Raw genomic sequence first — 21,469 nt, forward strand, 5'->3', positions numbered from 1 at the left:
GATTAAATAAACTTTAAATGGCTATATGCTATTCCAATGTATGGAATAAAGATTATTTGTGCAAACATGAATATGAAGAGGAGACAATGTTAAGTCAAAAAATTGTAGAGTAACATATATTATGATCCCACTTTTATAAAACTCAAAAACTATATATTTGTAAATGCAAGAAAAATGACAGGCAAGATATATACCAAATAGTTCATAGTGGTTGCCTCTGAGGAGATTAGGGCATGAGAAATAGGAGACTGGTTTATGTGCATTTTTACAGTTGTGATATTACGTTTTATAATAAAAAAGATATATTTGGTCTTTGTCCCTGTTCTTGGCAAACAGCTCCTAAAACCCTTGTAACTTCCTAAGTGATAAGAGCAATGGGAGAATCTTTTGTTATAATATTTGGTCTTTTGTCCTCAAATAGCTCCAGTTCCTGAAATAGTTCCAGGGTGATAAAGGGAAAAGGAGTGTCTCATTATTCAAAACAAGCCCCTCTGATCACGAAGTGACTTTTGGATAGCCCCTAAGGATGGGTACCTCTAAGGAGGGGAATAAGGATGGAAGTTGAATTAATCACCAATGGCCAACGATTTAATCAATCATGCCTATGTAATGAAGCTTCCATAAAAATCCGTGAACTACAGGGGTTCTAAGAGCTTCTAGGTCGGTGAAGACATGAGGTGCTGGGAGAGTGGCACTTCTGGGAGGCCATGAAGTTCCATGCCCCTTCCCCTATACCTTGCCATCTGGCTGTTCTTGAGTTGTATCCTTTTATAATAAACCAATAATCTAGTAAGGAAACTGTTTTCCTGAGCTCTGTAAGCCACTCTAGCAAGGTAATCAAACCTGGGGAGGGGTTTGTGGGAACCTCTGATTTATAACAAGTTGTTAAGAACCATAGGTAACACTACCTGGACTCATGATGGGCATCTGAAAGGAGGCAGTCTTGTGGGACTGAGCCCTTCGCCTGTGGGATCTGATGCTACCTTTGTAGTTTTCAACCATAAATTTTTTCCATCATTAAAATGTCACCAATCCAAAATTAGTTACCAATCAAATACTTAGCTCTATAAAACCCAAGGCAATCAAATTTGTGACAAAAGAGAAGCAGTCCTTACTTTTCTCGTAATCTTTGAAGCTCCACCTTTAAGTCCTCATCCTCTACTTCTGACTCGTCATCACTGCTCATTGGGGAAGACGGTGAATAGAAGAGTGAGCTCTGTGTTTGAACATAGGCTTTTTCTTCACGGAGTGGTAAGCACTTTACTCTCTCTGGACCACTCTTTGCCACTGATTTCCCTCTGCCACCAAGAGTGGCTGAAAATTCACTATTAGAGGTAGGCTGCATCCCAGCAGTAAGTATCTCTCTCTCTTTAAACAACAGTTCAGATCCAGACTGCATGCTACTTCCTGTGGCTGAATTTTCTTCCAATGCCTTTTCTGGAGTCATCAAAGATACAACAGTCTCACAAGCCATACTGAAAGATGAGAAGTTGTCAGCTTGTTTGGGAATTCTTTTATCTTCTTTTAAGGTTTCCTGAAGAGCTTGTAACTTCTGAGAAGAAAGTGAAGGTTGCAGATTGTGTGTGGCAGGTTCCATTTCTACCAATTGAGACTTTGCTGTTTTAGTAAAGGCTAAAGCTTCTTCACTAGGCTGGCTTGTCATTTTATTGAATGCTGGTATGTGTTCTATTCCAGAAGATGTCACTTTCACTGACTGCTGCTGAGGAACTGTAATCACCTGAAATACAAAAAGGCAAAGGTGGCTGGCTCTGCCTAACCAAAGAGTAAACCCACAAAGAAATTCAATATCAATATATAGCACAGACAATTGGATGGTCTTCTGTAATGTACAAACACTGATAATAACAAAACTAAAAAATCCCATCTATACTTGCAATATTAAAAGCTTTGCAATTGGGCCCTTTGCAAAGAGAATTGGCTTCATATTGCTCAAATAAAATTCTGCAATAAAAAAACATTCCATATGTACACCTAAAACTAACACAATATTGTAAATCATCTATACTTCAATTAAAAAATAAAATGAGGGCTTCCCTAGTGGCGCAGTGGTTGAGAGTCCACCTGCCGATGCAGGGGACGCGGGTACATGCCCCGGTCCAGGAAGATCCCACATGCCGCGGAGCGGCTGGGCCCGTGAGCCATGGCCGCTGAGCCTGCGCGTCTGGAGCCTGTGCTCCACAACGGGAAAGGCCACAACAGTGAGAGGCCCGCATACCGCAAAAAAAAAAAAGAAAAAAAGAAAAAAATTCAATTGCCAAGATTCTAAAGGACATGAAATTAGATTTATAAAAAAGATGACCCAACCACCCACCAAAAAATGATGACCCATTTCTGTGCTCCAGTCCAGCTACTAAAATCCTCATTTCTTTAGATTCGCCTTTAGTGGATGGCTACAGAAGGTGACAGGATGTATATAAGGGGAGAAATTAAATATGATAATGATCTACATTTAAAATAATTACCATCTACAGACCTAGATCTTCAATGCTGTTACCTTTTATAATGCCTTTGTAGGTGATTTAACCAAAGACACAAACCTGGAACCGACCCCGCTGAAATGATCCACTCATTGCTTTACATCTACTGAAAGCCCTAGCATCAGCTGTAGACTCTCCTGTCAGAGGAATGGGGTCAGGAGCAACTGGTGATCTCGTATCTTCTGTATCCACTGCAAGTTTTGCCAAATTGTAAGCAGAAAGGAGAAAATTGCTTGTTAAGACAACATTTGTTTACATTACCAAAAATGAAGAAAAGTAGAAAAAGCTTAACTCCTGCTAGACAATTAAAAAAGTGTTAATGTAATAAGCAACATTGTAGAAGTCCCTAATTCTGAATCAGACATTGCAAGATTTATCCCGAGACTTAGTATCTATATGAAATGAATACTTTAAAATCAAATTAGTTACAAAAGGAAAAATAAAATGGCAATGACATTAATGGGACGTGTCACATACATGGGCTACATGGAAAAAGTGGCAAGATTTGTGTATGAACAACAACAAAAAGAAACAGAAGTAAATGAAAAATGATGTTACCTAGTCTATGTCCCTGACTGTAAGCACACTACCTTGACGGACTTTTGATCTCTTGAAAAAGCTGGTTGACTGCCGTAGCCTGTATGCCCAGCTTTTTAATTTGCGAGTCCAGGATTTCTTGCTAATAGGATTTTTGAGACTAGGACAAGTAAAGCTTAGGCCAAAATATCCACCTCCTGTCTGCAGATGAATGGCTCCACCGCTTGACACAGCAGCAGGATAGGCCTCTGGATCCCCTGGAAGTGAAGCATCTGGGGACATCTCCTAATGGAGACAAAAAGAGGAAAACCAAAATGGTAGTAATTTAGGTGAGGTGGAGCAACTGTTTCTACCATTGGAGTTTCTTGTATGGACTAATCAGTAATCAAAAATAGAATGCTATATCCTAAAGGAACTTCTCTAGGCAGAAAACACAAGAGAAGGAAAAGACCTACAATAACAAACCCAAAACAATTAAGAAAATGGGAATAGGAATATACATGTCGATAATTACCTAAATGTAAATGGATTAAATGCTCCAACCAAAAGACATAGACTGGATGAATGGATACAAAAACAAGACCCATATATATGCTGCCTACAAGAGACCCACTTCAGACCTGGGAGATATACAGACTGAAAGTGAGCGGAGAGAAAAAGATAGTCCATGCAAATGGAAATCTAAAGAAAGCTGGAATAGCAATACTCATATCAGACAAAATAGACTTTAAAACAAAGACTATTACAAGAGACAAAGAAGGACACTACATAATGATCAAGGGATCAACCCAAGAAGAAGATATAACAATTGCAAATACTTATGCACCCAACATAGAAGCAGCTCAACACATGAGGCAAATACTAACAGCCATAAAAGGGGAAATCGACAGTAACACAATCATAGTAGGGGACTTTAACACCCCACTTTCACCAATGGACAGATCATCCAAAATGAAAATCAACAAGGAAACACAAGCTTTAAATGATACATTAAATGACATGGACTTAATTGAAATTTATAGGACACTCCATCCAAAAACAACAGAATACATTTTCTTCTCATGTGCTCATGGAACATTCTCCAGGATAGATCATATCTTGGGTCACAAATCAAGCCTTGGTAAATTTAAGAAAATTGAAATCATATCAAGTATCTTTTCTGACCACAACGCTATGAGACTAGATATCAATTATGGGAAAAAATCTATAAAAAATACAAACGCATGGAGGCTAAACAATACACTACTAAATAACCAAGAGACCACTGAAGAAATCAAACAGAAAATCAAAAATTACCTAGAAACAAATGACAATGAAAACAGGACGACCCAAAACCTACAGGATGCAGCATAAACAGTTCTAAGAGGGAAGTTTATAGCTATACAAACCTACGTTAAAAAACATGAAACATCTCAAATAAACAACCTAACCTTACACCTAAAGCAATTAGAGAAAGAAGAACAAAAAAACCCCAAGTTAGCAGAAGGAAAGAAATCATAATGCTCAAATCAGAAATAAATGAAAAAGAAATGAAGGAAACGATAGCAAAGATCAATAAAACTAAAAGCTGGTTCTTTGAGAAGATAAACAAAATAGATAAACCATTAGCCAGACTCATCAAGAAAAAAAGGGAGAAGACTCAAATCAATAGAATTAGAAATGAAAAGGGAGAAGTAACAACTGAAACTACAGAAATACAAAGGATCATGAGAGATTACTACAAGCAACTCTATGCCAGTAAAATGGACAACCTGGAAGAAATGGACAAATTCTTAGAAATGCACAACCTTCCAAGACTGAACCAGGAAGAAACAGAAAATATGAACAGCCCAATCACAAGCACTGAAATTGAAACTGTGATTAAAAATCTTCCAACAAACAAAAGCCCAGGACCAGATGGCTTCACAGGCGAATTCTATCAAACATTTAGAGAAGAGATAACACCTATCCTTCTCAAACTCTTGCAAGGTATAGCAGAGGGAGGAACACTCCCAAACTCATTCTACGAGGCCACCATCACTCTGATACAAAAACCAGACAAAGATGTCACAAAAAAAGAAAACTACAGGCCAATATCACTGATGAATATAGATGCAAAAATCCTCAACAAAATACTAGCAAACAGAATCCAACAGCACATTAAAAGGATCATACACCATGATCAAGTGGGGTTTATCCCAGGAACACAAGGATTCTTCAATATACACAAAGCAATCAATGTGATACACCATATTAACAAATTGAAGGAGAAAAACCATATGATCATCTCAATAGATGCAGAGAAAGCTTTCGACAAAATTCAGCACTGATTTATGATAAAAACCCGCCAGAAAGTAGGCATAGAAGGAATTTACCTCAACATAATAAAGGCCATACGTGACAAACCCACAGCCAAAATCGTCCTCAATGGTAAAAAACTGAAACCATTTCCACTAAGATCAGGAACAAGACAAGGTTGCCCACTCTCACCACTATTATTCAACATAGTCTTGGAAGTTTTAGCCACAGCAATCAGAGAAGAAAAAGAAGTACAAGGAATCCAAATTGGAAAAGAACAGTAAAGCTGTCATTGTTGGCAGATGACATGATACTATACATAGAGAATCCTAAAGATGCTACCAGAACTACTAGAGCAATGAATCTGGGAAAGTAGCAGGATACAAAATTAATGCACAGAAATCTATGGCATTCCTATACACTCATGCTGAAAAATCTGAAAGTGAAATTAAATTAAATCCCATTTACCATTGCAAGAAAAAGAATAAAATACCTAGGAATAAACCTACCTAAGGAGACAAAAGACCTGTATGCAGAAAATTATAAGACACTGATGAGAGAAATTAAAGATGATACAAGTAGATGGAGAGATATACCATGTTCTTGGATTGGAAGAATCAACATTGTGAAAATGAATATACTATCCAAAGCAATCTACAGATTCAACGCAATCCCTATCAAACTCCCACTGGCATTTTTCACAGAACTAGAACAAAAAAATTCACAATTTGTATGGAAACACAAAAGACCCCGAATAGCCAAAGCAATCTTGAGAAAAAGAAACGGAGCTGGAGGAATCAGGCTCCCTGACTTCAGACTATACTACAAAGCTACAGTAATCAAGACAGTATGGTACTGGCACAAAAACAGAAATATAGATCAATAGAACAGGATAGAAAGCCCAGAGATAATAACCCATGCACATATGGTCACCTTATCTTTGATAAAGGAGGCAGGAATGTACAGTGGAGAAAGGACAGCCTCTTCAATAAGTGGTGCTGGGAAAACTGGACAGCTACATGTAAAAGAATGAAATTAGAACACTCCCTAACCGTACACAAACATAAACTCAAAATGGATTAAAGGCCTAAATGTAAGGCCAGACACTATCAAACTCTTAGAGGAAAACATAGGCAGAACACCCTATAACATAAATCATAGCAAGATCCTTTTTGACCCACCTTCTAAAGAAATGGAAATAAAAACAAAGTAAACAAATGGGACCTAATGAAACTTAAAGACTTTTGCACAGCAAAGGAAACCATAAACAAGACCAAAAGACAACCCTCAAAATGGGAGAAAACGTTTGCAAATGAAGCAACTGAAAACGGATTAATCTCCAAAACATACAAGCAACTCATGCAGCTCAACATCAAAAAAACAAACAACCAAATCCAAAAACGGGCAGAAGACCTAAATAGACATTTCTCCAAAGAGATATACAGATTGCCAACAAACATATGAAAGGATGCTCAACATCATTAATCATTAGAGCAATGCAAATCAAAAGTACAATGAGATATAATCTCACACCGGTCAGAATGGCCATCATCAAAAAATCTACAAACAATAAATGCTGGAGAGGATGTTGAGAAAAGGGAACCCTCATACACTGTTGGTGGGAATGTAAATTGATACAGCCACTATGGAGAACAGTATGGAGGTTCGTTAAAAAACTACAAATAGAACTACCACACGACCCAGCAATCCCACTATTGGGCATATACCCTGAGAAAACCATAATTCAAAAAGTGTCATGTACCACAATGTTCATTGCAGCACTATTTCAATACCGAGGACATGGAAGCAACCTAAGTGTCCATCAACAGATGAATGGATAAAGAAGATGTGGCACATATATACAATGGAATATTACTCAGCCATAAAAAGAAATGAAATTGAGGTATTTGTAGTGAGGTGGATGGACGTAGAGTGTGTCATACAGAGTGAAGTAAGTCAGAAAGAGAAAACCAAATACCGTATGCTAACACATATATAAAAAAAAAAAAAAAAAAAAAAAAAGGTGATGAGGAACCTGGGGCAAGACGGGAATAAACACACAGACCTACTAGAGAACGGACTTGAGTACACGGGGAGGGGGAAGGGTAAGCTGGGACAAAGTGAGAGAGTGGTAGTGCGTATATGGACATATATACACTACCAAGTGTAAAATAGATAGCTAGTGGGAAGCAGTCGCGTAGCACAGGGAGATCAGCTCGGTGCTTTGTGACCATCTAGAAGGGTGGGATACGGAGGGTGGGAGGGAGGGAGACGCAGGAGGGAAGAGATATGGGGATATATGTATATGTATAACTGATTCACTTTGTTATAAAGCAGAAACTAACACACCATTGTAAAGCAATTATACTCCAATAAAAATGTAAAAAAAATAGAATGCTATGTATACTTCTATTAATAGTATCATATCAGACTAAACCTGAAGTATTAAACTTATAGGAATTAAGCCTTCCCCTTTCTTTAAAAATACTATCTAGACTTCAGATAAATAAAACAGCAGAATATTAAACTTCCACCCTAGAATATTTTTTATTATAGCACCTTTGAAAACTGAAAATTAAAATATGAAGGAAATAACCCTCATATGCACCAATTCACTAAAAATGGTTACTTAAACCCTATGATCTTAAAATGGAAAGTTTCATTTATGCTTATATTATCTAAGAGAGTTTAAGATGCCTGACATGCATGATAAACAGAAAAACAAGATGTCTAGGCATTTACATTTACAGAAATATATTACCAAATCAAGTTTCTTACATTACATAAGCACACAGAAATTTACAATGGACCTCAAAATTATTTCAAATTCAAGCTCTAAAAACTGTTAGCATCAGGCCACAGCTGGCTATAAAATCATTCTTCCCTCTTCTTGTCCTCCCATCCCTCCCCTCAAAAATCAGAATTAACTGCTGCTGTATTCTGAGTATTCTAAAAATAAATTTCTTATAATAACTAATATAAGAAATTAATATACAGAGCCAGAAATACTTTGGGAAACATGAGCATGGCCCCTACTAATTTAGAAAATTAAAAGAGTAAAAGTTCAAAGAAAGGGATTCAGCATTTGTCTGAAGGAAGACAGCCTAAGCAGCACTAAGTAAACTGCAGTTTGGGGTAAGCATTATTAACACTTAATTCAGCAGTTATTAAAAGTAAAATTCTGAACAGTTTTTATTTTCCAAAGTCCCATTTTGGACAAGTAATACTACTTTCATAAAGAGGAAAAAACTCTCAATAATATTATGATTTAGAAAGTGTTGCATTGGTCCCACTGAAATTACAGAAAAGATTTTTATTAAGTAATAACTGGATCAAGATGATAAATTAAATACAAGTTCTAGCCTCCCTTACCAACCCAAATACACAGGTACAACAGGAAAAACAGATGTAGACACATGCATATAAGATTTTTTTAATTAATTAATTAATTTTTTAGCTGCGTTGGATCTTCATTGCTGTGTGCGGGCTTTCTCTAGTTGCAGCGAGCGGGGGCTATGCTTCATTGTGGTGCGTGGGCTTCTTATTGTGGTGGCTTCTCTTATTGCAGAGCATGGGCTCTAGGCACATGGGCTTCAGTAGTTGTGGCCCACAAAGTCTAGAACACAGGTTCAGTAGTTGTGGCGCACGGGCTTCGTTGCTCCGTGGCATGTGGGATCTTCCCGGACCAGGGCTGAAACCCGTGTCCCCTGCATTGGCAGGCGGATTCTTAACCACTGGGCCACCAGAGAAGCCCTGCATATAAGATTAAAGGAGGAAAAAGCAGCCTCCTTCAATGCATAATGATATATGCAGGAACTGTTTCAAAATGCAGCAAATTGAGGTGGTAGATATGGGCAGCAGGAGAGAGCGCCCTGGCCAACCAAAAGGATGGGTGGTTGGACAGAATGTTTACAAAGCTATAACAATCTATCTGTCTCCTATCTATCACTTCAGCATCATATTATAACACTCTCCTACTTACTGGCCTTCTTTTGTTTCCTGGAACAGGTATCCACCTATGAATGTCACCATCACATACAAATCCTTCCCTGACCACCCTATATAAAGTAATTCCTTAGTCTTTCTATCATAACCCTTTATTTATTTGTTTAGGATCTATCTTCCCCGACTAGAATGTGAGCTCCACAAAAACAGAGATCTTGACTTATTCACTGCTCAGCAGATATTCACTGAACAGATGAGTGAACTGGTTGGGGCACCTTCCCACCTCATCTCCACAATAAACAAAAGACAGCAGAGGAATCTGCTCCCAAATAAGAGTGGTAAGGAGGAAAATGTTTATTGCCAAGAAAAAGGTCAGTAATGTAGGGAAGAGACAAGATCCAGGAGTAAGGGGAAGCCTTGCTACCTTTGAAGACTAGCTATTGGACCTCCCTCTGGGCAGCATTAAAGACAAGTTGCAATACCCAGTGCCAGGAAACATGTCCCATGCTTTTCCCACAATTACTGGAGTAAGGCTATCGTAATTATATATAACATTTACAAAGAGACAAACAGGGAATCTTATGGGGGAAAAAGAAAAACTGAGTACACAACGAAGAATCACCAACACTTTTGGGAAACCAGCACTTTAAGAAAACACTAAACTCAACAAACAGCATACCCAGGGAAACAGCATTAATAAGACTTTAATATGTTGAAAGAGATGTGTGAATATACTATATCCATAAGAAAAAGAATGAACTATAGTTACTAGAAATTAAAAATGCAATTCCTTGACATAAAAAAAATAGCTGAATAGGAGATTATAAACAGCTTAAAAGTTGAGACATTCTCCCAGTACAAAAAGCAAAAGGACAAAGAGATGGAAAGCATGAAATGAGGGACTTCCCTGGTGGTGCAGTGGTTAAGAATCTGCCTGCCAATGGAGGGAACACAGGTTCAATTCCTGGTCCAAGAAGATGCCACATGCCATGGAGCAACTAAGCCCGTGCGCCACAGCTACACAGCCTGCGCTCTAGAGCTTGCATGCCACAACTACTGAAGCCTGCATGCCTAAGAGCCCAGGCTCCGCAACAACAGAAGCCACCGCAATGAGAAGCCCACACACTGCGACAAAGAATAGCCCCCACTCGCAGCAACTAGAGAAAGCCCACACGCAGCAATGAAGACCACATGCAGCCAAAAATTTTTTTAAAAAGCATGAAATGAAAAGTTAATAGATAAGAAAAACAGGAAATGAAGAAATAAAACTGTCTCTATTCACAGATGATAAGATCTTACATACTGATATTATATAGAAAATCTACCAAAAGCTATCACAGCTAATAAAAAAAACTCAGCGAACTTGAAGGATACAACATCAACAATCAAAAATCAATCGTATTTCTATACACTAGCAATGAAAAATCTGAAAAGGAAATTAAGAAAACAATTTCATTTATTATAACAACAAAGAATAAAATAACAAACAGTGCTGGAACAACTGGATAGCCACATGCAAAAGAATGAAGCTGGACCTTTATCTCACACCATATACAAAAATTAACTCAAAATGATCCTACCATCTGTACTTAATTGTGAAGCAAAATAAAGATATTTCTGGACATTAAAAAAAATTGGTCACACATGCAACATATTTTAAAATATTACTCATAGAAGCATTTCAGGGGGGAAATAAAAAGGAATTCTAGGACACCAGAAACAGTGGCAGGTAATAAGTTTGATCTAGATGTAGCAATGGACACTTGAAACAAACAAAAGAATCCATTTAACCTTGACACTTGGAAGAGTCTCCTGAGCAACAAAGTTTAAATGACAGAGAATTACATTTCTTTCTTTCTTTCTTTTTTTTTTTTTTTGCAGTACACGGGCCTCTCACTGTCGTGGCCTCTCCTGTTGCGGAGCACAGGCTCCGGAAGCACAGGCTCAGCGGCCGTGGCTCACGGGCCCAGCCGCTCCGCGGCATGTGGGATCCTCCCAGACCGGGGCATGAACCCGTGTCCCCTGCATCGGCAGGCGGACTCTCAACCACTGTGCCACCAGGGAAGCCCTACATTTCATTTTTTTATGGTTCTAATCATGTTACGTGATTACCAGATAACACAAATAATCATAATATAAATGCTGTTTACTGATTTTCGTTCTTCCAATCAACCTACAGACAAAGCAAAACCGATAAAGAAAAAAATGTAGATGTTATAAACTTTGCCAATGTTAAAAAGTAATTTAAGTAATAAAAATTGGGAGGTGTATGGGGAAGAAAAGTAGAGGAAAGGGAAAATATAATTTCTCTACCCTTCATAGAAGTGAGTCAAATTTTATTGTATAAAATTACTAAATCAAAAAATCGATAAGTATATTATTTATAAGTTATTAATAGCAATGACCACAAGAATTAAAACCAGGAACTTAATAGTGTTTGGGGAGTGGGAGTGTTAACACAACAATTCCTTTTAATTTTCTATCCTTCTGAATTTCTTTTGCATTTATGCATTAATTGCATAATTTTAAATTACTAGTTTACCAAAAAATAAGTACTTAAATTATATTTGCTCAATGGAATATTATGCTGTTGTTTAAAAAAGTTAGGTGAGGAGACTTCCCTGGTGGTCCAGTGGTTAAGAATCCGCCTTCCAACGTAGGGGATGCAGGTTCAATCCCTGGTTGGGGAAGTAAGATCCCACACGCCACGGGGCAACTAAGCCCGTGCGCCGCAACTACCAAGCCTGTGCGCTATAGAGCCCAAGAGCCACAACTAGAGAGAAGCCTGCGCACCGCAACTAAGACCCAATGCAGCCAAATAAATAAATAAATATATTTTTTGAAAAGTTAGGTGAGGTGGAACTATGTATACTGACATGGATAGATGTCCATAAGTGGGAAAAAAATTTAGAACGCACATGTATGTAAGGAAGTATGTGTATATAAATATATAGTATGTATCTGTGTCTTTGTAAACAGATATAATACATATAAAGAAGTGCTATATAAATATTTGTATATTAGTGAAAACCATGTCTGGGAAGATTTATCAACAGCTGTGTCTATAGGTTTAGAAGTGGGGTGGATTTTACTTTATATACATGCATATATTATTTATATAATAATAACAATAATAAAGAGATACAGTGATAAATATTTTAAAATATGTCTATGATATACTGTAAAATTAAAAAATTAAGTTGTAGACCAATATGTTTATAGCACAATACTATTTTTGTGAATAAGAAGTTGTAGGTTTGTAAGTAGATCTGTATAAACTTAAGTCAAGAAGGATTAGTACCATATAGTGGATAAGCACCAGATAGTGGTTATCCCTATGAGTTGAAGGAACAGAAAAGAGAAATTAAATTCCTACATTACATAAGTTAAAAAAAACAAGTCATGAGATTATGGGTTTTTTTTCCTTTTAAAATATTTTTTTCAAATAAATAAAAACCCATAAACAAGATTAAATTAAAACCATAATATTTTAAAAAATGAAACTGATAACAGGAATTTTTAAGTGGAAATCTAAAAGCAAGTTCTTCCTACCCACTAAAACAATCTATAAATCAGTCCTGTTCTGTCATTAATACAAAAATAAACATTGCTCACAAGTTCCTAGCTAATTCACCAGAGGGCTCTCTCACCAAGAAAGTTCTACCATCTCTATTAAGTTCTGGGCCCCTGCAGCCTAAGCTATGGCCTTCTTAAATACCTGTGACCTCAGAATCTTGTGACATAGATAATTTCATTTCAAAGGACAGAACTTTAGAAAAGAAGGCATTTCTTTAAAAGCATAGGATAAGGAATTGGTTAGAAAGAATGATACTTACATGTAAACATAATTCGCTGGGTATAGAAGTTATCACATTCAGGTCCCTTTTGAACACTGATATGTTTGCAGGCTGACTCACAGTCACATTGGACAGAATCTTAGAGCCTGTCTGCTGAAAATTAGGGGACTGTGCAGGACTATCTTGAATTCCACAGTGACTGATGCCTATGACTTCTGGCACTGGACATGAGACTGTGTCTTCAGCAGAGGAAGAAAACGGAGAATCTATGCTTTGGGTATCCTTCTGACTCTCAGGATAGATGCTAGATATGCTATGCTCCTGATAGAGCAAATTTCTTAATTTTTCATCCAGAGTTTTAATTCGGTTGTCTGCAAACTCCATTTTTGGAGGTCCTTCCCCGTCTGATTCCAGGACCGTAGAGGACAGCAGGCTAGTTGGTTCAAGGCCAGGGGTCTGAGTGGGAATGACCATCTTAGGAGAACTTGCTTCCACGATCACTGCGGTTTCTCCTTCTTGGGAAATAAACTCTGCATCCATAGTTGGCTGCTGCACCGGTAAGGACTGAGGCTTTTGATCAGACATAAATGCCGGAGTTGTAAGAGAGTTAGGAGCAATCTGAGTTGACTCACCAGGAGCTGCCTGACTGGCAGCTTGGTGACCTGGATACACAGGTAGGAATATGCCTGCTTGGCTGGTGAGTCCCTCACATTCAAGACTGGAACTACTAGCAACTGGTGCCATTATCTGCTTGTCATCTTCCACTTGATAAAGTATAGCTGGCTGCTTAGTTTCTACACTGGCATATTCAGAAATCTTACCATCAACTACATCCTTGTGTTCTGATGTGGAGGTGTAAAGTGCACGCTGGCATGGATTATTTTCTAGAGTGAGCAGCGTGTCCTGTGATATTTCCTTATTACTTATGTTTCTTGGACCTGGAACAATAACAAAGAATGGCTAAGCATGTATGGTAAGTACAAAGCATGGACTAGTACCCAAACTCAAAAGGAACAGGAGGAGCAAGGGGCAAACTAGAACCTGTGTGAAAGTATTCTTATAAATAAAACTCAAAATACACAGAATTCAACCTAATAAGGAGAAAAACCTTTTCCTTTTTTTTCCATAAATATTAAAATTTAAATGGCTTAAGTTCCCTCCTAACATTAATATCTTCAAAAATGCTTATGAAAATTCTCATAAGCATAAAATACCCATGAAAACAAGTTAAAGATACAGTATATATTTTGCATCCCCATCTTCCAGGTCTGGATAAAGGTGGCAAAGAACAAACACTTACTAGAAAGCAGATTTAGCCCAGGAACTGTAGACATGGACTGCTGAAGAGAAGAAGGAGATTGAGCATCACGGTTTCTTATTGTCTGATTGATACAAAATCGCCATCGACCAACTGGGGATGACTGAGGAGCAGATTCATCTGTAGAAAGAATTGGCAAAAATTAATATGCTAATCAATTGTCAATATGTTTACCTATTGACTAAGGAAACCAGGTTAAAACACCGTTTTGTCTTTTATCTCCATTTACAACGCACTAGGATATGTGTAACTTATAAGACCAGACCTCCCAACCCTGACTGAAAAATACTCTTAACAACTATGCACAAGATATCTTTAGAGAAGGATTTTGGATTCTACGGAAACAAACATTGTATCAATAGCAATTAAAAGCAGGGCAGTTTTGGGAAAAAAACGAAAAGCACTTTTTCCACTAAAACCTACATCTTCTGTTCTGTATCCTGATTATGGTGGTGCTTACACAAATCTATAAGAGGACTAAAATTTACAGAACCCTACACCAAAAGAAAAAAACGTCTATTTTACTGTATGACAACTTAAAAAATAAAGTAAAATAAGCCCCTACATCTGTACTCCTACTTTGTTAACTTATTCAAATAAGTTATTCTCTTTTAAACTTTACCCTACTTTGCCAGTCAGAAATATACTCAGGGACTTCCCTGGTGGTGCAGTGGTTAAGAATCCGCCTGCCAATGCAGGGGACATGGGTTCGAGCCCTGGTCTGGGAATATCCCACATGCCGTGGAGCTACTGAGCCAGTGCGCCACAACTAGAGCCTGTGTACCACAACTACTGAAGCCTGCACTCCTCGAGCCCGTGCTCCACAAGAAGAGAAGCCACCACAGTGAGAAGCCCGCACACCACAACGAAGAGCAGACCCCACTTGCTGCAACTAGAGAAAGCCTGCACGCAACAACGAAGACCCAACACAGCCATAAATAAATAAATAAAAAGAAATCTACTCAGACTCCTGCTAATGAGAAAAAGAAGACAGAGGAGAACCCTGGCATCCTAACACAAACTACATTTGAGGGTAATGGTATCTGGTTCCATGACTCCCACACCACCTGTTGCTTCTTCATGCTGTTATAATTCCTTCAGATGTCCTCATTTGTCTGTGGCTCTCCTCCCCCTCCCAGACACTCTAAATATACCCATGACCAGAGCTGAGAAGAATGGAGAGATAAATTTATGAGAAAAGAAAATAGAAGACACCATTTTTAGTCCCTGGCAGTTTATCTGGTATCTGATTTACAAAAACATAGTGATCAGAGCAGGTAGAAGCATATCATTGGTAGAATGAAATCAAGATACTAATGCTATTAAAACATGAGGCAAACTTAGAACATAATGATTTTAGTTAAGAAAGTTGTTGTCCATCTCATATAGAGGAAAAGAAAACTTACCAGTTAAGTTCAAACAGTAAAGCCATTAAAGGTCAGCAGTACTGTGACTGCTTTTCTGGTAACATACCATGCAACAACTCAGAAATAAATTAATCAGGTAAAGAACCAATACTTGGAGAAAATTTGGAGAATGGTTTTACTTCTCACTTTTTTTACTTCTTATTTCTGGGCTATAAAGTCCTTTCAAAGTGTGGGAAAACCTACATTAACAATTTATCAAATTCCTTTATTGGCTAACATCTTTCCCAAGGTGTGTACATTAAAAGTTTCCAAATGTCTTGCTTCAAAAGCCAAATAGTAAATTTTATTAAGTATACTTACTGCTGGTTTGAGTGGATGCAGAATTTATCTGTACTTGTTCAGATGATCCTGTCTGAATTAAAAATGAATAGATAAATAAAGAAGTTCCTGATACATATCCGAGAAGACCTATTTGCTAAGCAATTTCTCTTACTTGGCTACTGCTGGATTCCACAGTAATAGAGTCAACTCCAATGGCTCTTTCTGCAGCAGAGTGGACATGAAGGATCTCCTGGGCTTGACCTACGATAGCCCTCAATTCTTCTACAAATTTTTCTTTTTCACTTTCCAGGACAAAGTTATCTTCAACCTATCCAAAAGTAAAAGTAAGTCTATTCACAAGAATGAATTTAGTTTCTTCAAAATTATAATATGGTGACTACCATAAAGAAAAATAAATTAGGTATTTAGATCTAAATGCCACAACAGAATTAACAAAGACCAGCAATAAAATGCCACATAATACATTAAATTATTCTATTTTGAGACCACTGATATTTTCAGATTGGCACTACCTACCAGAAGCCAGCATTTTTAAAAAATCTGGCATTCTATAAATTGATTGCCATTTGAAGAACATAACTGAGGTAATGTTTACGTTTAAAACTAGGATGTCCAAACGCAAAAGCTTTTAAATAAAAAAAAAACACAAAATGAAGCATCTCTAAAGATGATAAAGAATTGGCCTAGAGACAGTTCAGAAAATACTACATTGAACAAGAGGCAGACTGACAAAATTATTAACTTTTAAAATGTTAAATTCTGCTTGGCCAGGAATGTATATACGAAGAAAACTGGCAGAAACAAAAGCATTATGTACTCTTCGTGCCACCCTAGATCATTCCCATTAAAAAAAAGAGGAGGGGAATACTAACTTAAGCCTAACAATTCAAAGAAAATACAAAAACTAAATGAAATGATGAACATTACTTGAACACCTATATGTAGGATGTTATATCAGTAGCTAATACATTAGAATTACCTGGGGAACTTTACAAACTATTAATGCTTAGGCCTCATCTCCAAAAATTCTGATTTAATTAGGGACCCAGGCAACGGAATTGTTTTTGTTTTAGTTTTTGTTTGGGGCTTTTTGTTTTTTGGCTGCGCCACGTGGCTTGCAGGATCTTATTTCCCCAACCAGGGATTGAACCCAGACAACGGCAGTGAAAGCACCGAGTCCTAACCACTGGACCACCAGGGTATTCCCAACAGAATTGTTAAAAAACTCTTCCAGTGATTTTGACATGCAGCTAGGCATAAGAAGCACTGACCTAGATCCTCTCTTAATGAAACTCCCTCATATTTTACACATAAATATACAGAAACCAGAGGAGGTATAGTGACTTACTCTTGATCATAACCAATTTAGTTCTGTACAAATTTTAAAAACTAGCAGTACCCTAAAAAAAGATGGCTCTGAATAAATGGGGGGAGAGTTAGAGAGGAAAAAGAGACAGAATGCTTAAGAGAAAATAATTTGGTTTTACTGTACTTACCATATAGTCTGCAATATCCTCTGGTGCATCACCATCAACATCAAACTTGAAGGTGACCATCTTGTTATTGTGTGTCTCCAGTTGACACTCCACCATGTTGTCTCCAGAGATTGACACCTGGGCACAAACATGTCACTAGTTTAAGAGTCAGTCATTGTCTTCTCTTTGTAAATGGTGCAGGAAACATTTGGATGAGCTCACATAGGATATATGAAAAAAATGGTTTAAACTGTTCAGAATCTAAAAAGATTCTGTTTTTCCCTTGAGGAAATACTGCCTAAACAACTATTGTATGACAAATCTAAGGCTCAAATTATTCAGCAAAAAATAAGTTAGAAATGTGAACCTGTGGGAAAGAAAAGGAACACAACTTTTATGAAAAGGCAAAAAAAAAAGTTACAACGGTCACTATAGCTACCTGCAATGCAAAGATCTAAATCTGGTCATTCATTTCCAAAATTCTCCCACAAATTGACCCTTTAAGCTAAAGAAAATGCACTGCTAATGGAAATGTAAACTGGTCCAGACTTTATGGACAGCAACCTAGAAATACGTATTTAGAAACTTTAAAAAAATCTTCATACCCTTTGACCCACTAATTCTACTTCTAGGAATCTATCATAAGGAAATAATCAGGTATATATACAAAGATTTGTGTTCAAGAGTGTTTGCTGCAGAGTTTCATAATACCCTATACTCACCTCCACAGCAACATCGCCCCTCCCTGACCCCCCCAGACCTCAACATGCACTCTTAACCAAATCATATTTATACACTGACCTGAAGGACAGTAAGCTGAAATTTAGTCCCCTTCTCTGATCGAGGACAGGAAGCTCTTCTTTGTTTGATCCGATCTTGTTTGCCATTTCCACTTGGGTTATCAGGGGTATTGGTGTTTTCCTTCACAGCTGCCACATCATTATTCAAACTATTACTCAAAAAAAAAAGCAACTCCAATTCAATTTCTCAGAGAAGAAATGATTCTCAAAGTCCAATATTTAACCCAAATCAGAGTTAACATCTGAAATTCCTTTGTGGATAGAATCATTCCATCTTGATGGTAAAATTCTAAGAAAAACCCTCAATTATAAAATCATAAATAATGTTTAAATAAAATATATAAGTAGTACAATATCTCTCAAAAAGTTATGACTGCACAACTCTGCAAATATACTAAATGCCATTGAATTGTACACTTTAAATGGGTGAAAATCTAATGGTATGTGAATTATATCTCAATAAAGCTGTTTTTAAAAGTTATGAAACACTGAGATTATATTGTACGTATCAGGCCAACATCTCACAGTAGTGAGAGTGAAAGAAAAACACTGCTAGTGATGGACCTCTGTGGAACCTTTTATCAGGGGATGTTCCTGATCAATTTTTTTTTTTAATTTTGTTTGTTTGTTTTTGGTTTTTTTGTTTTTGCGGTACGTGGACCTCTCACTGTTGTCGCCTCTCCCATTGCGGAGCACAGGCTCCGGATGCGCAGGCTCAGCTGCCATGGCCCACGGGCCCAGCCACTCCGCAGCATGTGGGATTCTTTCCAGACCAGGGCACGAACCCACGTCCCCCGCATCGGCAGGCGGACTCTCAACCACTGCGCCACCAGGGAAGCCCCTGATCAATTTTATTTTGTTTGTTTTGGGGTTTTTCTTATTAATATGTTCAAATAAAACTTCTAAAAACCAATTCTCACTCAAAATATAGCTGTTTATGTAACAAACTCAACGGGGGATACATGAGGTGTGGAAGACAGGAATAGTGCAAGAAACAGAAAAAGAAATGAAAATGAGATAAAGAAAATGTAGTGTGTATATACAATGGAATATTATTCTGCCATAAAAAAGAATGAAATCTTGCCATTTGTAACAACATAGATGGAACTTGAGGGCATTATGCTAAGTAAAGTAAGTCAGAAAGAGAAAGACAAATACCATATGATCTCACTTATATGTGCAATCTAAAAAAACGAAAAATCTCCCAAGCTCATAGATACAGAGAACAGATCAGTGGTTGCCAGAGGCAGTGGTGGGGGGAGGGGGTGGAGAGGGGGCGAAATGGGTGAAGGGAGTCGAAAGGTACAAACTACCAGTTATAAAATAAGTCATGTAATGTACAGCATGGCAACTATAGTTAATAATGCTGTATTGCATATTTCAAAGTTGCTGAGAGTAGATTTTAAAGTTCTCATCACAAGAAAAAAAATTTTGTAACTATGTATGGTGATGGATGTTTAAACTAGACTTATTGTGGTGATCATTTCATAATATATACAAATGGTGAATCACTCTACTGTATATCCAAAACTAATATAAGGGTATACATGAGTTTTACCTCAATAGAATGAAAGGAAGGAAGGAAGGAAGGAAGGAAGGAAGGAAGGAAGGAAGGAAGGAAGGAAGGAAGAGGGAAGGAGGGAGGGAGGGAGGGAGGGAGGGAGGGAAGAAGAAAAAATACACCATAATTTTGGTTAAAAAAAACTGAAAATGAATGATGTGAAAATGATTCAACATGATTAATTCTAACTAGTTATATTTTCAGTTTCAAGTCAATATGATTATGACAGGGCAGACTAACTTTCAGCTGATCTGTGTCAAAGGTATTTTTCAGCTTTTTCTTTAATAAATTTGAAGATATTTCAATAAATAACAAAAATTCCAATAAATACATTTGAAACTTAAATGAGATCTATAAGCAGTAGATATTTTTTAAATTAATTTTTAGGTTAAGTCCTTTCTCCTAAAAACTACTCAGGAAGTATCTATATAAAGATATACAAGAAAAAATAAAACGAACTCCTAAAACTTTTTCTATGTCCCTGTGAAAAAGAATTTTCATAAATATAAGTGGAGGAAGAAAATACATTAATACTGCTCTTAGTTTTTTAATAGACAGAGAAATAGCAGTAATAAATGTCTCCTCCTTCAGAGGAGAAAAGGGACATAATTCTAGTCAATGCAGCTGTATCATTCACTTTGCAAAGTTATCTTAAAACACTAGTTTAGGGTTTGGGATAAGATGGCAGAAACTCAACTCTCCCCATTCCTCCCCACTAAGTATAACTAAAAAATCTGGAAATAATACAGTAGAATATCACAGGAGGGCACTGAAGAGTGAAAAGATGAAGGCAGACTAGCTAGGGACTCCCAGGACTTGAGGAAAAATATAACAGCTTGGTGTCTCCTGACTCCTGGGCCAAAAGGCAAAGGTAGCCCAAGCCCAGTGGTCTCCTGAACCCCAACCTAGCAACAGAAGGTGATTCAGGTGGGCCCTTTCCTCCCTTGGTGATGCTGGTGGGAACCCTACCAGTAGCATGTGGTCTGGAGAGCTGGCTTAGGGCAGCGGGCCTAGAGAAGTGCTCTCCAACCCCTTGGTCCAGCAGTGGGTCCCAATGGTGTCAGGTGAACCAAGCAGATCCGAATAATAATACAAAGACTCTGAAAACTAAATTGTCATTAGAACCATAGTCCACAGAAGTAGACCAGGACCTTTGCACCTAAACACAATGACTGACTGCTAAAATAGAGTATTTAAATAGGATCCAGAGTATCCTAACATAATGTCCAAAATGTCCAGGAGACAAATGAAAATTCTCTGTCATACAAAAAACCAGGAAAATCACAACTTGAATGTGAAAAGACAATCAACAGATGCCAACACCAGGATGAATCAGATATTGGAATTACCTGACAAGGATTTTAAAGCAGCCATTACCAAATTGTTTCAATGAGCAATTACAAATACTTTTGAAGCAAATGAAAAGCCAGAAAATCTCATAATAATAGAAGATATTAAGAAAGAAACAAATGGAAATTATAGAAAGAGTACAATCATAGAAATAAAAAATGCACTGAGTGGGCACAATAGCAGAATGAATAGGACAAAGGAA

At 37.5% G+C, this 21,469-nt stretch overlaps 1 protein-coding gene across 2 annotated transcripts in view; it reads right to left on the minus strand.

The window, feature by feature from the left end:
* The window catches only part of WNK3 (WNK lysine deficient protein kinase 3), a 144,954-nt gene that overhangs the window by 35,430 nt on the left and 88,055 nt on the right, over positions 1–21,469 (minus strand). The window contains exons 11-19 of one of the 2 annotated variants that reach the window (XM_027096790.1): positions 18,358–18,505; positions 17,578–17,694; positions 16,233–16,388; positions 16,100–16,151; positions 14,355–14,492; positions 13,094–13,992; positions 3,230–3,320; positions 2,559–2,689; positions 1,116–1,738 (exon numbers count right to left, since the gene is read on the minus strand). In XM_027096790.1, coding sequence (XP_026952591.1) covers positions 1,116–1,738; positions 2,559–2,689; positions 3,230–3,320; positions 13,094–13,992; positions 14,355–14,492; positions 16,100–16,151; positions 16,233–16,388; positions 17,578–17,694; positions 18,358–18,505 — 2,355 coding nt within the window. Of the gene's footprint in view, positions 1–1,115; positions 1,739–2,558; positions 2,690–3,088; positions 3,321–13,093; positions 13,993–14,354; positions 14,493–16,099; positions 16,152–16,232; positions 16,389–17,577; positions 17,695–18,357; positions 18,506–21,469 lie in introns of both variants that reach the window. The other variant, XM_027096789.1, reaches the window with a different exon arrangement.

Source organism: Aethalodelphis obliquidens, unplaced genomic scaffold, assembly GCF_003676395.1.
Source record: "Aethalodelphis obliquidens isolate GAN/ISIS:26980383/991018 unplaced genomic scaffold, ASM367639v1 scaffold108, whole genome shotgun sequence".
NCBI classification, from domain to species: Eukaryota; Metazoa; Chordata; class Mammalia; order Artiodactyla; family Delphinidae; genus Aethalodelphis; species Aethalodelphis obliquidens.